The sequence below is a fragment of the Tachypleus tridentatus genome, chromosome 4 (assembly GCF_004210375.1).
Source record: "Tachypleus tridentatus isolate NWPU-2018 chromosome 4, ASM421037v1, whole genome shotgun sequence".
Taxonomy (NCBI): domain Eukaryota; kingdom Metazoa; phylum Arthropoda; class Merostomata; order Xiphosura; family Limulidae; genus Tachypleus; species Tachypleus tridentatus.
In genome coordinates this window covers 85263699-85285121 of record NC_134828.1, presented here as the reverse complement: position 1 = coordinate 85285121, position 21423 = coordinate 85263699, and the positions used below count along the sequence as shown (strand labels likewise).

At 31.9% G+C, this 21423-nt stretch overlaps 1 protein-coding gene across 2 annotated transcripts in view; it reads left to right on the top strand.

The window, feature by feature from the left end:
* Nucleotides 1–19563, top strand: part of LOC143249608 (histone acetyltransferase KAT6B-like) — a 52757-nt gene extending 33194 nt beyond the window's left edge. The window contains exons 3-8 of one of the 2 annotated variants that reach the window (XM_076499749.1): nt 357–469; nt 1684–1765; nt 9066–9170; nt 10353–10443; nt 11808–11925; nt 18370–19563. In XM_076499749.1, coding sequence (XP_076355864.1) covers nt 357–469; nt 1684–1765; nt 9066–9170; nt 10353–10443; nt 11808–11925; nt 18370–18510 — 650 coding nt within the window. In that variant the 3' untranslated portion in view covers nt 18511–19563. The remainder of the gene's footprint in view (nt 1–356; nt 470–1683; nt 1766–9065; nt 9171–10352; nt 10444–11807; nt 11926–18369) is intronic. The other variant, XM_076499750.1, reaches the window with a different exon arrangement.
* The last annotated feature ends 1860 nt before the right edge of the window (nt 19564–21423 follow it).

The window sequence follows — 21423 nt, the reverse complement described above, 5'->3', positions numbered from 1 at the left end:
CAGACATTCTACTCTTAGCTATGGCCATTTGTCAGTTATATTTGTGGTATCATTTTTATAGCATTAGTTTCTCTATTAGCGGTTTATATGTCTAGTATCCATATGGACCTATTTTTCTGCATGTCAGTGTATCTGTAATTATCCTTTTTCTTGCACATTTTTTTATTATTATTTCAATAAATGATCAAAATTTTTATATAATTACCATTTGAAGACAAACCGATAGCGTAAAAAAGCCAATAATTCATAATGTCGTATTTAGAAAAACCTACAGCCTGGAAAGATATCTAACTAGATGCAGAGATAGACACATGGGGAAGACAGATGTGTATGTTATGATTATTTCCATGTTTCAGCTTCTACAAAGTGCATGGATTACAGTCCTGAATTGGCAGCAAGGGCTAGGATGTATCCTTGGCAGTGTATGTACTGTAAGACATGTTGCATGTGTAACGACTCAGAAGATTGGGTAAGTGTACATTTTACGATTTATTTATTGTTTTGTTTGTTTGCTTTTGACAAAGCTACTAAGGCTGTCTGTCGTTGTCCTTATGGAAAACAACTGGCTGACAGCATCACTCACTAACCCTTGAGCTACTATCTATTAACGAATAATGGAATTGACTGTCACATTATAAGGCCTCCACAGCCGAAAGGACGAACATATACTCTCCACCGAGTTTGATGTAGTTTGCGAGTCAAGCACCCTAACCATCAATTTGTTACTTTAAATTGATTTTTAAAAACGATTTGAAATTTGTAAAATTTATTTAGGATGTAAAGTATTTTAAACGTAGTGGCTTATACATTTGAAGTGTATTTTTATAATCGTCCATTATTCGAATAATAAGTAGACACTGTTGTGTAGTAGTCTCGGGTATTTTATAACTTAACTGGCAAGATTAAATATTTTTCGTTTGACTTATAAACAAAGTTTGTGGTGCTACTGTTTCTTGTAGGTATAAACTACGTATAGCTTCACAAAATATTTCGTCCTAGTAAGAACCTCAGGATCAATTGCAGTAAAGTTGCTTATAAATTTGTATATTTACTCTTTTAAAGATGGAATTGCAGATTCATTGCTATTGCTGTTTTATTGGTTCAAAACTGTGCACGTAGTTATCTGTACTTTTTATATCGCTGGGAATCGAAGCCAGGATTTTATTATTTTAAGTATATAAAGTTACCGCTGACTCACCAGGAGGGCTCCATAGTTATTGACAACTTAGAGGTTGAACAGTTAATGAAACTAATTATTCGAAAGTTAGCGAATTAGTCAATCGTCGGACATAGTCACTTTTTAGACCTAGTGAGAGTATTCAATGAGTTATGACTTTGTATCTTGTATTTATTCTTTACGTTTATGTAACAAGGCTGAATGATAGCTTATTCACGAATAATTAATTAACTTGTACGTTTAATATTCGTTAGAAGTGCCTCCGGCGGGAAAAATGTAAGTACTTTGTTGCACTGAAAATCTTTAGAATTTTTATGGTAAAAATCACTAGTGTTTAATAACATATCTTAATTTTCGAAGCTTAATTATAAACTGAAATATTATCTAGCACTTAGAAGTTGTTATGTAACTTAAATGGCACAATAATATACTATTACAATACATACTTATACACTCGAAAAGTTAAATTTCTACAATTCATTGTTGTTTTTTCTTTCATAATGTAGGATACAATGTTAATCTGTGATGCTTGTGACAAAGGATTTCACATGAAATGTCACGTGCCTAAAGTTACAGAAGAGCCTACAGGTACGTTTGATAAAAGATATCATATGAAATGTCACGTGCCTAAATTTGCATAGAATATTAACAGACATGTTTAACCAAGGCAACTGTATGCAAAGTCACGTGATTAATGTTACAGAAGAACAAAAATTAATATGTTTGACTATGGATTCACGTGGAATGTTATAATATGGACCTTAGAACAACAGCAGTTTTATGTATTATGTTTTTCAAAGCACAAGTGAGTGTATTACATATGTTAAATCAAATGTCTATTTTGTTACAAAGAAACACGCTTTACAAATGATATCACGAGTTAGCAAGAAGATATGCAAAGTGTGTGTTTGAAAGATATTGTCACAAAACGTCATGAGCTGGAATTACGAAGGAACAAACAATTATGTTTTATAAAAGATTCTGCGTAAGCTTTTTCATTATCATATGTATATGACAGAAAATGCATTTTAATTTTAACATGATTTTCCTAACAGCTACTTTGCATTTATGTACAAACGGCAATCGTTGGAATGCCATGCTATATATCTTAAACGGTTATTCGACAAAAGTATGTGTGTGCTTTTGTCCGCTTATAAATGTCGAAGTGCTGGACCGACTGTCACCAAACTTTGCATGTACCGTTATGGATTCCAGGGAGTGGCATAGTTTCGGCATTCGGATCTGAACATGGCCTGATACTAAGTACTGTGACATCACAGACGGAATGCTCAAGTTAACAACCAGTTGAATGTAACACTAGCTGGTTATGTCAACTGTGTGTGTGTGTTACCTATGGATAATTAGTTATAACGTGTATTTAGTAACTGAATTAACATGACATACGATGCTTTGCATAATAAATTGAATTATATACATGTATGAGAAAGTAATACTGTGAAAATTAGCCTACGTGTAAGTTAATATTGAAATTAAAGCAAATGTTGTAATTCACAAATGCCCCCCGCAAGTACATTGGTAAGTCTACCGATTTAACAACGCTAAAATCAGGGGTTTGATTCACCTCGGTGATGTGGCTTTGCTATAAGAAAAACATTCACGTAATTCTCACACACAACATTTGCTGCAGCTACACATGGAAATAGCTTCTAATAATGATAACGTACACATATAAACTAAAATAAATACATTTTGATCACATTTACATAAATTAATTTGAACACGAGTTAATTTATGTTACGTGTTATAATTTATCTGGGACGAGTCTCCGATTTATTATGTTACGTACGTTACATATGATTTCAAATAGCCGGAAATTTCATTTTCAATTTAGAGGTTAATTAAGTGGCAGTGTGTGTCAAATTTATGATGTTTACCACCAAGACTGATATATACAATTTTCTTTCTTAAGTATATTTTAATGTACAAACGACAATACAATTTCTAATATCGTTTATTACAAACAGCTCTTAGAAATAATTAGTTATTTACAAAAATTATGCAAACTCACAAACAATATTCATTCTTCTACCTGGTCTGGAACTTAATATTTTATCGACAGTCCAGGTCCAAGAAAAGCGAATTAAGTTTATGTTGATACGTAGATACACTTCATTGACAGGAATGCTAGCTAGCTTTTTTCTTCTTTGGCTTAATGCAGTTTACAAGCTTACTTTTTACTGAGGAAAATAGATATCTAAATGTCCTCGTAAAAATAATATTGTTTGTTTGTTTTTTGAATTTCGCGCAAAGCTACTCTAGGGCTCTCTGCGCTATTTAGCAGTGTAAGACTAAAGGGAAGACAGCTAGTTATCACCGCCCACCGCCAACTCTTGGTGGGATTGAGCGTAACATTATAACGCTCCCACGGCTGGGAGGGCGAGCATGTTTGGTGCGACCGGGATTCGACCCCCGACCGTCTGATTACGAGTCGAACGCCTTAACACGCTTGGCCATGCCGGGCCCGTAGAAGTATTAGGTTGAGGAATAATTCGTGAGCGTTTTTAAATAATTTCATTCAAGCATTACATGCAAGACTATACAATACTTCAATGCATGAACACATTACACCCAAAACATTTATTATGATACTTCATTTCATGTAATACCTAGGTATATAGTATGCATTGCTGTAAACGAAATTGCAAGAAATTAAATGCGAAAAGCAGATGGTGTCGAAAACGCTCGATTTTCTCCACTTGACATTCCATTTAATGAGCTGAAAATGAAAGCAAAAATTAAAGACATATGAAAATCAAACACACCATCTATTAGAGCAAAAAATTATCTACCAAATGACATGAAATATTTTGCGAAAGCGTTTCATTTATGAATATATTTTTTTAACTTGAAAAAACGCTCACGAATTATTCCTCAACCCAATACTAACGTCCGAAAAATATATATGTAAAAACGGCTCATTTGGGTTTTCTCGACATCACTGACTGACGTCCGAAGTTAATTCGCTGAAGTTGAACGGTTCGTAATGTTCGAAATTTATAAACGTTCCTGGTCAATTTTCTGTAGTTTTTCGATTAATATGCATTTATCGCAATTATAACTTCCGACATTTATAGTACACTAACATTAGAAAACCAACAATATTCTATCACTGTCTCTTGGCGCTTTGATTTGTAAACGTTAAGGCGAAGTTCTAGAAAATTCAGTTGGCCTTACAATATGCTAGTGTTTTCGTAAAACATATGTTATTGATTTCTATACATCAGAAATTCTTCTAAAAAGTTAGGGAACAGGCAGGACTTGCGCAATATACATTTAACAATATAAGTTACATACATTTCTAAATATATATTGAACTGAAACAAACATAAATATTAAAATAATATTAAATCCGTTACAATTATCAAATAAAGTTGACAGCTTCTGCTGTGTTTTTAATGACTTTGTGACATTATTTTTGTCTTTAATAAGTTTATATAATTATTTCATACAGTGTTATAAGTAGTTAATACACTATTTTTGATACTGACTCAGACACCACTGGGGATCCCACATTCACAAACATCATCTGTTTGTTGATAAATTCAGTGCTGGTTTCAGTGACAATTTTTGTGTAATTTTCTCCATCTAGAGACTGTTGTTCGTGGTGTTTCTGGAAACAAACATTTAAATGCAGCGTAAAGATATCAGTAGTAATATCAGTGAAAAATCGTATAGACCATTTAAGACCGCTTCTGTATGTATTTCATTTAAGACCCTTCAGTCTGTATTTTAGACATAATACAAAAAAATGTTCGTCCAATTCCTTACCGTGTTTGCAAAGCATAGGTTTATCCGAGCAGAGCTGTAACTTGTGTACTTTGGATGGAACATTTATAATAAAGATAATCCTGTATCTGTCTCATCAAGCTCAACATGCGGAAAATAATCCAAAACAGACACAGAATAAATTTGCTCAAATGATTTAACCACACTCTGTCATGACGTTCTTACAATCAACCATAAAGTACAGCAAGCTATAATCACCACACCTTGGAGATTTCAAATTTCTTTCGACATTTGTTTGTACTGTGAAAATCGAAACTAAGTTATGACTCTGAAACTAAGTTGTGACTCTGAAAGCTTCAAGTATCACAAAGTGGGAGTGATCCTACTCCAGCAATGTTTTACAAGTAAGCGCTTGGTAATAGTAGTACAGTGTACGACTAAAAACAAAGTGTGTTCTTTGTGAGAGACATCCTTGTCTCGCTCTATGTTTCATTTTTCTTCCAGTTATCAAGTCAATAACTTCTCCATAAGCTCGAGCCTTTTGTCGTTAACAGACCGAAAAAGATCAGAGTCGCTTTTTCGTAAATTTCTACCTTTCAAAGGATTTTTAACATTGAAAAATGTTCACAGTTTTATACTCGTTTCAATAAAAGTTTTGCATCAAGCACAGTGTGACTTAACTTTGAGGAAGTTGAATAGTTGTAATAACTTTCTCATTGAACACTTTTAGTGTCAAATTTATTTTCTGTCGCTCAGTATTTGTTGGATACAGAGCCTTGTAAGACAAATTTGGAATTAATTTAACTTATCTGTTTTACTGAAAACTTTGCAATGTTTTCAAATCTCCAAAACAAGCTTTGGAAATAACACTCTTGCCATCTGTATCAGGAGTAGACATTTTAATTTTGTCTATCATTTAAGTTTTGACGTGATTTAGTAAACACTCACAGTGCCTTGAAAATGTATTCACCCCTCTCAAATTTTCCACATTTTGCTGCTGTGTGAGCTCGTGGTGATGAAACTTTGAAATAGGACTATGAATAGGACTATGTAGTAAGAATTTACGCAATCTACTCCGAACTGAGAAAGCTGAATAAAACTTCTAACATTAAGTAAGTATGTTAGATCTTAAAAGAAAATTAGAATATTCTCAATTGTGTAAGTATTCAACTCCTTTGGCGACAACCTTAAATCAGTTCAGGTGCAAAAAATAAAAAAAATTGAAAGGCCACAAAATTATTGTGATGTTTTCTATCTGTGTGTAATTAAAGTGGTTTAACTTGATCTCAAAGTAAGTGCATTTATTCAAGCCACAACTCTTATAGTGAATTGATCAATCATGAAGACCAAGGAGCTTTCCAAACAAGTGAGGAATAAAGTAGTAGAGAAGTACAGATCAGGAGAAAATTACAAGAAAAATTCAAATTCGGTTATTATTTCTACGAGTACGGTGAAGTCCATCATTAATAAGTGGAAGGTACTTCGTGCCAGCCAGTCACTACTCAGTCGGACAAGCAAGAAACTAGTTAGGGATGCCATTGTGAAGCCAACAGTGACTTTGAAATGTTTCTCATGGCAGTTAGTGTTCATACATTGACAGTATCTCGGTTCCCACACAGAGTTGGTGTGTATGGGCGAGTGGTTAGAAAGAAGCTATCACTGAAAAAGAAACATTTTAAATCTCGTATGGAATTTGCAATAAAGGTTGTAATTGACTGTAGACGTGGCAGAATGTGTTGTGACCAGATGAGACGAAAATTGAGCCTTCTGGTCTAAATTCAAAGTGTTACGTCCGGTTTAAGTCAAACACAGCACATCACCCATTCAACACCATCTTAATTGTTAAGCATAGTGGTGGCAGTCTCATTTTGTGGGGATGCTTTTTATCAGCAGGGAGATCAGGAAGCTTGTTAGGATTGCAGACAATTTATCCGACGCATAAAGCCAAAACAACACTTGAGTGGTTTCAAAAGAAGAAAGTGAATGTCCTAGAGTCAAAGTCCTGACTTGAGTCTACGGAAAACTTTATGGTGAAACTTGAAGGTCTCTGTCTATCAACGATCCACGGCGATTGTCAGAATTAGAGTCATTTTATCTTAAAGAGGAAGCAAAAATTATACCATTCCATTGTGCAAAGCTAGTAGAGACCTATCAGAAAAGCCATACAGTAGTAAGTGCTTCCATAGATACTTAAGGGGCTGTACACTTATGAAAAAACAAATTTCCCTTTATATATTTTCTTCGCAGGTTTTGCTTATATTTAACCTTCTTCACCCATAACAGTGTTAAGTTTGGTCGTTAGAGTTTTGAATAAAAACAAGTTCATTAAAAATTGTTTACGTTATTTGTATTTCATCAAACCGTGACATTACTGGTAAGGATGAATACTTCTGCAAATCACTGTAGATCTCAGTATTACATTTACATTATCTAAGATGTTAAAACAGACATACTTACCTTTATTTTAAAGAACTGTACAACTCTTAATATTTTCTGCTCCAACATATCAACACTATTCTGATGAACTTCCAACGAATGAGCTGCAACTGAGTCCCCGTCTGTGACGTCACAGTTATGAGTCAGCGCTCAGTATCAGGCCTGCTAGTATTTAGAAAGCCATGATCTGGCTCTCATTGTCACTCCAGGGGCTCCTATACCTTCCCCTAGCAATGTTTTTGTTTGATTTATGAATTTTGCGCAAAGTTATACGAATGCTATCCGTGATAGCTGCTCCTAACTTAGCAGTGTAAGACTAGAGGGAAGGCAGCTAGTCATCACCACCACCGCCAACTCTTGAGCTACTCTTTTACCAACGAATAATGGGATTGTATCTCAGAACAGCTGGTATGGGTATTAACACTTTTATTGATAAGGAGAGAGACATTTTTATTTCAAGTGGGTTTCTCGTTATCAAGAATAGTGGGATTGACCACCACATTATAACGCCCCCACAACTGAAAAGGCAAGCGTGTTTGGTTTGACGAGGATTACGAGTCGATCACCTTAACCACCTGGTCATGCCGGGTCCCCCTTGTGATGAACGAATCTGTCAGCTGTTGTCATCTTCACACTTCTTTCCAAAAATAAATATATAGGGTCTATGTTATGTAAATAAATATTAAAACACTCCCAAGCTTATACAGAGACTAAGGACGTATCAACTTCAAGTATTCATAAGTACAAATGTTTTGTATTTGAAATTATTATTATTTCTTGTAAATACAAATGAAAGAGTACGTTAAAATGTACTAGCCCCCTTTAGCAATTGGCGGTATTACGTATAACTATGTTAATAAATTAACTGATAGATCTAATATGTTAATATACTATTTTTAATCCTTTTTAATTTATTTTTCAGTAAGTGAAAAATTTTAGAATTATTTTTTTTATTTTACTCAAAGAGTTTGTTACAATAACACCTTTTTTTAAATTATCTGTAACTTTTAAACCGTAATTCTCAAAATTTATGAGAAGGCAAAGAAGTATGTTTAATGATATGTCAACTACAATACAGTTGTCATATACAGTGCCGACGAGGCCTTTTGGCCCGGCATGGCCAGATGGTTAAGACACTCGACTTGTAATCCCAGGGTCGCGGTTTCGAATCCCCGTCACACCAAACATGCTCGCCCTTTCAACCGTGGGGACGTTATAATGTTACGGTCAATCCCACTATTCGTTGGTAAAAGAGTAACCCAAGAGTTGGCGGTGAGTGGTGAAGACTAGTTCCTTCCCTCTAGTCTTACACTACTAAATTAGGGACGGCTAGCGCAGATAACCCTCGTGCAACTTTGTGCGAAATTGAAAACAAACCAAACCGAGGCCTTTTAGCCAGTGTTAGAACTTTTCTGGCCGTCTGAATTACACATGGAGTGGAACATTCGATCATTGATAAATTATGAAAATTTACATAAAATTCTAAGAGAAACTTGTAAGGTGCACTAACGTACATGTGCATTCCAAAGTAATATTGAAAATTTAGGTAAATAAGTTATGTGTGTGTATGTGTATATGTATATTTTTTTTTTCAGAGACAAAATATTAAGTAAGACCACGAACATAAAACTTTCGTTATTCTGCTAATCCAGTACATTCTTATTCAAACAATTTTGTCAAATTTTAATATGGTTTGACATTGTAGGAACATGGATATGTCAACAGTGTAGGAACGAGGAACAAACACAAGGAAATGTAGGAGTCAAGCATGAGAGATCTGAGCTTAATAGTGACCAGCCAGAAAAACAGGGTAAACCAATTAGAATTTGAAGGGGTGTCTTCTAAGTAGTTTTGTATTACTGAATCGTTATGAATTTTTATTCGAAACTTTCTAAAAATACGCAGGTGCTTTTTTTTAATATATAGTTGTGTATATAGTTTATTTCGCGAAGGTCCGAATCAATTTGTTTTAAACATACCTGACGAGAAAAAGAAATATATTTAAAAACAGAGGGAACTTTTACTACAAAAATGATTAATGAAATTTAGATATCTTAATGTACGTATATGGTTATGCGCGAGTTAGAGATAACTGTGAGCTTCTGTATAAATATGTATATACGCAGGTATATGCACAAATACATATATATACCAACACAAAAAGTATTAGAAAGAAAATCGTCAATTCCCTGCAGATGAATGGCTCCAAACCAATTTATTTATTATTTTTATAACGTTACTTTGTTTATTTCATAGACGCTGGAGGACTAGCATTTTTTCAAATTATAGAAACGTGCTTGTGTAGGGACACCTTATTTCCCTGTTGTCATTATTAGCATATTTTCAAAAAGTTTTAAATTGAAAATTTATATATTAATATTAACCTTATTTTAGAATAATATTGATTTAATACTGATTCACGTGTCGTATATTTGTTGTATGATCCTAATTTAGAACATTTCATAATTGAAAACTTTTTCCGCCATCAAACTTGTTACATTAAAGTTTCAAACACCAGAGTGAGGACGTCCACGCTCAAAATATTCTATTTATTATTAGCCAATTTTGGAGGTATATTTTTCCGTTTTATTTTCCATTTAATCACTTCACAATGATCTTTGTCAGACTTTTTATATTAAACCTTAGTTTTCAAAGATAGTTTAGTGACTTATTTTATACTTTCACGTGGAAAGTTTTTTTTAAATGTTTGTCAGAATATAGTTCACTAAGTGGTTAAGAGAGGGCGGAACCTGTTATTGTGTTGTTAGTGCTGGTTAAAATGCGAAATTAGTTTTCAATTTTAACATTTGAAAGGTATGACTTGATATTCTCCTGGTATTATATGCACATATTTTTAATATAAGACTTCCGATTCTGAATAAAAATTATTATAAAACTGCCAGCTCCTAATAAAACTTCACCACTAAACAGTTTAATTTTGACAATTTAAAGACTTGGGTTTTCGGTCAGTTGTTTTTCTTCTTCTTTAAAGCTCGTGCTGAAACATGGCAGCCCACAACATGTGGTTCCCCAGTCCCTGATGACGAGCCTAGCACAAACCATATCGATGTTCTGAACCAAAAGTAAGAAAATACATTTCGAAAACTGATTTTAGAGTGAAACTCATATTTCATTAGAATTTTGAATTTCGATTTCCTCTAGATCAGCTGTGTTCTCAAACTTTAACAACCCCAAGTTTCTTTTTACATTACAGTTATTTTGCGCTCCCAGATCTATTTATGTTTTTGTTTTTCAAAAAAGTATTCCGTTTATATGTAAAGCTGTATTCCGTAATTAAATGTTTTAATCCATACAAATTTAATTTTACGAAAAATAATTTTATTCTTTAAACCATATTTTTTAAAAATATTTTATGAAAGTCGTACATGATTCGCGGACCTCAGTTTGAGAAGCGCCGCTCTAGATAGTTTAAATAAATTGCGAAATATATAATACTATAATATACGTGCACCTATTCCAGTGTATAATTTCTAGTGATTACCTTATATCAATCTTGATACTTTGTTTTGGAAGAGAGTTTGTGTTCTTAGTATTCTTTTTATTATAAAACTACTCTGTCGTGTTAGTGAATATATCATCTAACTTAACTATATTACTGCTGCGTAACATGTGTATGTCACTTTCTAGCACACTATAGTGTAATTTTGAAATTTGTAATACCATGAAGAAACGACATACTCATTCATTATTACCATAGTTTACTGGTCTCATATAATAATTAAATGTTAAAACACTTGGCTTTTACTTTTTATTGTTTAACTAAAACGTGGCTCTTGGAGATTTGTTTTTCTATAATTATGATAATAAAAGAATTAAAAGTGTGATCATTTTATGGATGACGTCTGCTCTTTATAGGCTGCATATTATTTAAGAAAAAAACAAATTATTAACTCTCTACCAAAGTAATAATAAATATTACCTTGAAAGTGTAAAGTATAATGAATTTTATGTGATTTTATGTTATGCATTTTTAATATTTAGCAATAAATATGTGTAGATACTACCATATATTATTCTTTGTAAAAGAATTAGAATTACCACATTAAGTGTTTCTAATGAACAACAACATATTTTTGTGTATTAAATAATAATGGTATAAAATGTAAAATTATCATGTTTGTTGTTTAATTTAAAAACAGTATCAGTTTCCTTAAGTACCGTAAAACTTTGAAGGGTAAATAGTAATATTCTTTATAATTTTTTGAAGCATCTAAGAACGTGCTTTTAATTATTTTTTATTTTATAAAATATTGAATTCAGTCAATTCAGCTTGCCCACTCCCATTCAGTTACAGCTTTGTTTACAAATATATTTTGTTGTCACGAATGATAACTAAAGAGGGCGCAGTTCTAGAGTATAATAATTTTGACGCAATGAAACTTCAACAGAATAGATTTGATTCAATGTCTTCTGTTTCTTCAAATAGTTGTTTTGAGAGATATCCAGAGATTATTCCAGATGCTAAAGACTGGACTATTGATGACGTAGAGAAATTTTTCACTCACATTGGATTTCCAGAACAAGCTCCAGCGTTTCGAGAGCAGGTAAGCCTAACTAGGTGTTATCTTTGAATGCCAAATTTAGGTGCTGCTCTCCTTACTGTAACGTCTAACTTGTAAGTGCAGATAGTCTGCAATAATAACTGGAACTGGTAAACAGTGTAAAGCACATGGAGAGATGGCGCTACTAATAAAAATTAGTATAAATCACGTGCTTTGTAAATACTTTAAATTTTTCAAAATTAAAACAGGTAAGAGCAGAAATTGCAATTCTGTCGTTAGTTTTCGTGTGTCCTGATCCCTCAAGGATAACTACCAATTTGAGAGTTGTGTTTAACTCTTTAAGAAATATGAAGCTCAGATGTAGTATTGATTAGTTATTAATCCAACTCACTAATATTGATATTATATATAATACTATGAATAAGAGAAAGTTGTATAGTATCTGTAAAAGTATCATAACATTTTAAGGGTTGAAAAATTATTTAAAAATTATATATATTGCAAGTTATGTTTTATTTTGAACGTTTTTTGTTGTTTTGTCTAGTTAGGAAGCTAATCATAATGATATATATCCAGAAAGTTCATAAAAATTAAAATTGAAAAAACTAATTCTTTCTTTATTCAGTTAGTATATTTATAGGAATGTACACATTTTTTATTCACTTTACAATTTCATACTACTTATTACACTTAATTTTAAATTCTAATAAAAGTTACCAGGTTTGTCATCAGCTTTACTTAGTCTCTAGACACCTATCTTGTAGCTAAATGTTGCTACCACAGTAGCTTTTAGTTATTGGATATGACAATTCTCACTCGGATCATCAAAGAGACTGAAACAGTCTTAACAATATCCCCTTAACTTTGACACAGTGTTGTTGGGGTCAAGTTTTTGGCACCTACTGAAGATAATGGCAGCAGGTTATTAAAGAGGCTGACACAGTCATGTGGACATCCCATGAGACAGTATGGTTGGGGCCACCCAGAAATTACTGTTATAGCTGAAAGTCTGCAGTATGGGTTAAACTAACCTTACAGACAATAAACTTGTCAAATCTGACTGTAGGAGCTTGTCTATTTTCATGATTTTGAAGGTGTGTCTATCATCCATTGATTTTGATGTAACCATAAAAAGTTGTGGTGATATCCATGACCTCTGTAGAAGCTAGTGTTTTGGGAAGTATATAAAGAAACAGGAACAGTATAAATACAAGACTCAGGAAACAGTCAAATGAATTATTAAGTCATCAATGAGTGATTAAGTTCATTGTTGGTTGTAAAGCTTGTGTCTTTTAGCAAGGAAATTTCATACACAAGTTTATTTGAAATTTAAGCATAGGTACCATTAGTATAGTAGTTTCTGTTGTAACAATGTTTGTGAATTAAGGCCTAAAACTTGTATTGCAGTCTATGGCAAATGATTGTAATAAAGTTGGAAAAACAGTTATCTTTACACTCCACATAATTATAAGGGAACTTTTATTTCAACTATCAATTTGTCTTTGCAGCAAGCTTATTTAGGGCATGCATAATAGTTTTATGTATTAGCTCTAAAAAAGGTACATGTGTGAAACAGCAGTTGAAGTAGGGGTTTTTGGCAATTTTTAACAAGTGAAAATAATAAATTTGCACACCACTGAATTCCACAGTCATATGTTGGTAGATTTACACTGCACGTTCAGTTGTGTAGTTTAATAATTAATGAAAAATTATAAAGAATTGTACCTGTAAATCAACCTTTTTTACCATGCAACCGTCCAGTTGAAACAATGTTAACAAAGTGTCAGTGAGACTGTGTTAAGCCCATGCTAAGGCAAGAGAAAATGTAGTCCTAATACAATCCATCAGTTTCAAAGTTGTACATGTGGATTCATATTATATGGAGGAATGAAATTAAAATTCTTAACCTAATGTTAAAAACAAAGCTCAAGCTAACCTGTCTACTCATGAAAGTATAAAGAGATTTTTGTAATTACTTTAGTGGTAATCATGAAATACTGTGATTGGTGGGTATGTATGAATAATAAATTTCAAGTATGTCATGTCATGATGTGACTGATAAATCATTCACACCATTTTTATCATAGACTATTACAGCACAGTTCTTTCACTCTAGTCACACCTGATGATGTGAAGTATGGTAAATTTTGTCAGAACAATATACTGCTTGTTTAGGTCAATAATATAACATAAAACAATTTGCTGAGCCAACATACCACGTAATAATGAAGACGGTTAATAAAACACAAAATATTTTATTTACAAAGTTCAAACATTTCTGAATATAGATTTCAGTGAAATTTGAAAAATGTGTTACAAAGATGATTATTGACTGAAACTATGATATCACATTTGCTAGTTTACTAACTTATTAAGAGAAGTGGTAAATGGAAGGATGAAACAAAGAATTATAGATGTACAACAATTAAGTTTTATCCTTTCATTTACCTTCCATTAATTTTTTAAATGTGAAAACTTAGAACAGTTTTAGATCTAAAGAGCTGTGGATGTTTTTAAGAATTGAGTGGTCCTAATCTGTGAGTTAACTTTCTTTAATGTAGAGTTCAAGATTAGTAGATTCTGTGGTAGTGACAGAGAAATCATCACATGAAATATTTTGACTTGTGGATGGTTTCAGAATGTAAATGATTGGCTGGTTCAGTTAGATATTCCTAAATGACCACAGACTAGTTTTAAGTGGCATTTTGTTTTGCTAATGTATGTGATCTTACAGTCACTACATGTGTATATATGAAGATAAAATTTTAGGTAGTTGATATTTTGTATTGAAATAAGTTTTTAATGTGGAAGCTAGGTCTGTGTATTAGTTAGTTCTACGACATTTCACAGCCGCAATTTCGCACTTGACTCTTGGCAGCCAACAATTTAACAGCCGAGCTCGTTGGCAGTGGACAATTTCACATCCAGGAAAATTGGCAGCAGATGATAACCCAGCCAAGCAATACATAGTTAAGTTATGGTGTTGCTCATAATATTACTAATGTTAACTTAACAAATTAACATCCATTTGAAAATTGATGTCACTATTAAACCTGGAAAAAAAACATATAAAATGTCTGCGTTTACTGTTAGAACTTCAACACATAGTCTTCTCGTTAAGCTTTCATTGATTTATTTTAATACAGTTTCAAACAGCCGATTAGTAACATCATGAACAACACAGTAACTTGCATAACATCAAATAGAGGAAAGCCAAAGGCATGCAACAATGGATACGTTTATTTATTCGATAAGAGTAGCAAGAAGGACAATCGGGTAACTTTCTACATGTGTGAACAGATGTGGCAGCATGGCTTTATGGTTTTGACTGTGAATAAATGTGGCTACATGGCTGTATGATATATGAGTCTTTTTTCTTAAACTGTAATGTTAATGTAAATACTTGGCTGGGTAATCATCCGCTGCCAATGAGCTCGGCTGTCAAATTGTTGGCTGCCAAAATTGCTGCTGTGAAATGTCGGATACCGTATTAGTCTAAGCTGAATTTCAGGATAGGGATTTTTTTTTATTAGTTACTTTTAAACTTGTAGGGATTGTGAAACCATAAAAGGAAAAGATATAAGTAATTTCAACCACCAGCTAAAGTGCACACCATCCCCTAAATATTTCCTCATGTACAGAATGAGCATTTAATAAATTTAAGTGTGTAAATTATACTGAAATCTTCAGTTTTATATATAATCAAACTGACAATATTCTTTTGTGCCTTGTGTGATTTTGAAGGTTAAATTAGAACCTTATTGCTATATTGAACATTATTACATCTGTTATACGATTAGGGAGTAAAATGTTATGCAAGATTGCCATTAGTTTAACAAAGAGGTACGTCAGATTTTTATTAGCCAAAAATCAGTGGGGAATTTGACAAATATTTAAACAATATATTTTCACAATATACTAAACTGAAATTTGAAAGGTAATTTTAATTTTCAGGGCTTTCACATATAATAACAAACTTGTTGCAAGAGACATTTTAACTTTTTACTAACATAATAATAAAAAAAATATGTCTTACATATTAAATTTTTAATGTTTAGTAATAAATAGTTGTAGGTATGATAATGTTTAGGTAAAACATTATACATCTAATAATTGCAAGTGTGACTCAGTTTCACAATTTCTGAGTACGTGTAGTTGAAAAACATCTATACATTCTCTCCTTTCAATATATCTGTAGGACACCTGAATGAACCTTAAGTAAGATTTCTCAATTCGATCTTTTACTGCATGGTTTGGATTACAACCAGCACTTACAAATTGAAAATATGATGCAACTTGCTGAACTTTATTGGCTTCAAAAATATAAACATTTATCTCCAGATGAAAAGTTTTAAAAGTATATTAACTAACAAAAAGCCAGATTCAGGATATTGAAAATCTAAAATTTGTATTTCTGTTTAATAATGTATATGAAAAGTAGCATCGAGTTATCTTTAGTAACATGAAGATAATAATCTACATAATTGATATTTGAATCTTTCGGTTCACAGTGAAACTCCATAATTATAGAATTGAATCAAAATGAGACTATTGCACACATGCAAATATGTCATTTTTTCACAATGATGGTTTCACAAATAAAGGCATCATTAGGTATAGACTGAAATATTTTGTAACAGGTTTATATGTGTTTAAATAAAGGGCCAGAAGTGACCTTGACATTCACCTAGAGCTAGGTGGCGTAAGAAGTGTAGAGGAGCTTAAGTCATTAAGACTTTTTTATGGATTAGTTTTTGTACTTAGTTTCAATAAAATGGAATACAAAGGTTGAATCGATCTTCCTTAATTTCCATCTTCTGGAATTTTTTTAAATCCTTGTTTCTATGAAATGTCCTGTTTGACTTGCACGTATACTGTTGCAGTCCTGACATTAACTGGTACTCCACAGTTGCTGTATCTTTTGATTCTACCTTTGTTGTTGTATAACATTTTGTTTTGGTTCTTTTTACAGTTATGTGTTTTGTTTAAATGTATATATATACATAAATCTGTTATTAAATGTTCCAGTTTGTACCTGATAACTCTTGCTGGTGAAATCATAGTCGTGAATAAGTGGTGTATTTGTTAAATGTAAAATGTTGTTGTTCATAAATTCTGTAATCATAATTTAATTTGATAATCTTACTTAGTTTTCTTATTAGTCATCTATTAAATAATGGATAAATAAAGTTGAATAAAGTAAGTTTTCTTTGAAATGTGTGACATATGAACAGGTAGTATTTATTATTGTGTAGTAATATTGTTCTGTTTAGAAAGTACAATGGAATATAATTTCTTCTGAACATTCGTATAATGATCTCATTTTCCACATCAAAATAGGTTTGGTTTTCTGATATTTTGAATGTATGGTTTTAGTTAGATTTTCTACAAAGATTGAAGGATTGGAACTTTCAAAATGTAAATAGTCCAGTGAAAATGTTTTTATAATAAACTTTTATGAAGTTGTAACAAAGAGAAAAGTGTTAACATAAGTTGTCTTTCGTAACATGGTAAGCCTAATCATGTTGAAGAAGTCCACCTTAATTTGCTAGAGTCTCTTACCATTCAGTTAAGAAAACCAGCTCTTAACAAGATGTATGCACTGTCACTACATCTTTAATTGTGAATATGTAAAGAAAAAAAACCCATAAACTTCAGTGTTTAGTAATATATCCTAATCTAATCTTACAAGATGAAACATGTTGGTATGAGTTCACTTAAGTAATGTATAAAATCCTAATTAGCTCTAACCAAGGTGAAAAGTAGCATTATGAGTTATTAATAACATATTATCATAATTTAGTTGTACTGAAGGTGAAAAATAGCAATATACAAGATCCTCATGTAGTTGCAATCAAGGGAAATTATCCACATGATTTGTAATATAGTAACATATAAAATCCTAATCTGGTTGTAATCATGGTGAAAAGTGACAGTATGAATTATTGTGAAAGTTAGTGTAAATACAAGTTTAGTTTTGCATTTGAAATAAAATTCTAATCCAGTTGTTACCAAGGTTAACAAATATCAAGATGATCCCTTTTGGCAATACTTAAAATTCTGATTCCTTTGTTACTAAATTAAAATCAAAATTTGTACTTCATAACATACAAACTATCTATTTTTATGAAGGTGGAGCATGCTAGAAGAGTTCTCTGCAAAGATATATGTAATAATTTACCTGTACATACCATTCAGTATCATTGCAGAAACTGTTTGGTCAACTTGCTTCCAAAGTGTCCTGTCTCTGATGTAGAGATGTGTTTAACCATACTGTGATTATCTAACAATGTATGTAATAGAACATTGAAATTATTTTCAAAATTAAAGCATTTTAATTAGAAGACACTTAGACTTCAGTAACTGTTTAGTGTATGTAACCTACTGCATGTTTTAGTAAAATTGGTGATAAGAATATAAAAAAAAATCTGTGAAATTATTGTACACTTCTGTTAAAACTATTTATCTTGTAATTGTTTGCTTCAGGAAATTGATGGAAAATCACTGTTGCTAATGAAAAGAAGTGATGTGTTGACTGGACTGTCAATAAAACTTGGTCCAGCACTGAAAATCTACAATCACGTGAAACGTCTTCAGACTGGACTTACAAATGGCCACCTTCTCTAGTAATATCCATCTAGTTACCATTCAAAGAATGTTTTGCTTGTTTTTGTGCAATTTCTTATTGAATATCATTCCACAGTCCTGGTGTGAAACTTTTCAGTAATCATTCAATTATGTTTACCAATATTTGTAGCAAGTCACCATTACTAAATATACAAACATGTCTGATTCTTAACTAATTAATTTATTAGTTAGAATTAGGATCATGACTCTTCTCCCACCAGAACTTTCTTCTGTGAGTTTGTACGATATCATCCCATTAGTTCTTATTGGTATTTGTCATGCATTAAACTCATAGAAATATTAAATGTTTCTTTTGCAAAAGCATTTATTACTTAAATTTTGATATGTTGTTTTACGAGTTGGACATTCAGGTTCTCATGAGTTGATGTGTATGGTATGAATAAATAAAATGATGAATTATTTCTTTATAGGATAAGTGTGAAAGTTTTAAATTTCAAAATAAATTTGAGTTTATACTATATCATATTGTCTGACAGGTGTTGAATAATTTTCATTGTATATGCTTGTATGTAGTAACCTCTTTTCTTAGATTATGGTGGAAAGATAGACATTTCTGTGTTAGTTGTTATTTATGAATCTATTGTATAGGATGTATTAAAAGATTTATTTTCTAAGTTTAATGATGTTTTAAGCTTATAGGTGTGTTATTATGTATAAACTCATCTGTATTAAGATTCAAAATCTTTTTCTTTCTTTGTTTCTGGATGGGTTACTGAATAGTCCAGAAAATTGTAAAGTGAGTATATATTTGTTGAAAGTTAAAAAACTATTAGTGTTATTTCAGATAAAAGTAAAATTATTTTAGTAATTGAATTGTAGAGCTGTATTAAATAAAGAAGAGGTTTGATTTATTTTTCAAATATAAAAAGAAACAAAGGTTCATGGGCTTATAATTTTGTGAGAAACATTTGTCAAATATAACATTTTCTATATTTTTTTTTACTTTCCCATTTACTGCAAAATTATATTTCTGTGCAATGAACAGTTGGAATATTTTAGATAAGTGATAATAAAAGTGTATCTTTCAGTCCAGACCGTATTTCAGTTCTTCTTTTATGTAGATTTGAAGACATACGTCCTGAATTCACACATGCACTTAAATAATTCCTGTTGAAATTATTCTGTACTTATGCAGAAGACACTATGCTTATTTGTTACTCTTACTTAAGTGGTATTTATAAAGCTGAAAATATGATATAAATATTCATATTATAATGCATTTACAAAAGTAAATGGACACATTAACATGTTGGTTTTTGTTCCCATATACACACATTACATCAAAAGGGTGACTTTTGTATAGAGGGCCCAGCATGGCCAGATAGGTTAAAGCATGTGACATGTAAGCTGAGGGTCGCGGGTTCGCATCCCCGTCGCACCAAACATACCCTTTCAGCCGTGGGGGCATTATAATGTTACAGTGAATCCCACTATTTGTTGGTAAAAGAGTAGCCCAAGAGTTGGCGTGTGGGGCTGTGGTGGTGGTGACTAGCTGCCTTCCCTCTAGTCTTACACTTCAAAATTAAGGATGGCTAGTGCAGATAGCCTATGAGTAGCTTTGCACGAAATTCAAAAATCAAAACAAATTTGTATAGAGTATGTTATTAAATGAAACTTTAATTTAAAAAAAAAATAAATACAAAATAAAAGTTATTAATTTAAGTAAGCGTTTTCTCTCAAAGTTTGTAACTGTTTAAAAAATAGTATCAAAAACATACGTATAAAACAAATTGTATTATTAATATCCTGTTTTCAATCTCTCAGCTGGAAATCACAAACAGAATGAACTTTTCTGGAAATCTATAGCTTGTGGGATATAAAAATGTAAAATCTGAATACTTTGTTTTTCTGTATTAATAAAAGCAAAAAGAAATAGAAGCTGATTTAGGTAGGTTGTAACATTAGGTAACACTATTAACATTTCATCATCTATTTTACCTTTAGTCAATTACATATAATTGAAATGGAGAAAAGATGTTGAATAAAAAACGAAACCAGTGGTTGTAAATTTTGTTACCTATTATTTGACGTCATTAGTACCACAAAATGAAAATTTCATTACAGAAAAAAGTACTTTGTGTCATATATATCTATATATAAATGTATGCATAAGCTACTGTTTTTGGTAAAAATTAATATAATACACGCCTAACGTTACAATTTAATCGAATCGTTTTTGTTTTATTAGTGAAAAAAAAAATCCAACAACAAGACTATACAGTGATTGTTACAGCATTCAATAAGGTTTGGAATGTTTTATTGTCCTCAGCTGGAGTTTATATTAAATTTTCCATGAGCAATTTGATTATTTCCTGCAGACTATCCATCAATGTTTAGTATTTCACATTATTTACCTTCCACGATAAATACATAGGAGTAGCTACGCTTTTGTTATTTTAAATTGGAAAATATTAAAACAATGTCGAAGACAAAGTGAAGCACCACTCTGTTAAAGCTATGACTCCTTCGCCAAGGTAGAATGGTTATAAGGAAACTACTGGCGCCATCTAGAGAAAATATCAAGAATATAATTACTACCATAAATGCCTTTTATTATATATTGGCCCAACCTGGCCACCAACAAATAATGGGTGATGATAACTAGCTGCCTTCCCTCTAGACTTACACTGCTAAATTCGGGACGACTAGCGCAAATAGCCCTCGTGTATCTTTGCGCGAAATTCAAACCAAACAAAAACGTACTTGTGTATAATCACTGAAAAATGACGTTGTGTCAAGAACAAATATTTGCACGGTTAGGACGATTTAAATCAAGGAAAACAGTTATAGAGAACAGCTACAGTTAAGAGATCAGTAACGCCTGAAATTTTTAGAAAACTGAATTATATTATACAGTTTCATATTTGTTGTTAAGCGCAAAGCTACACACTG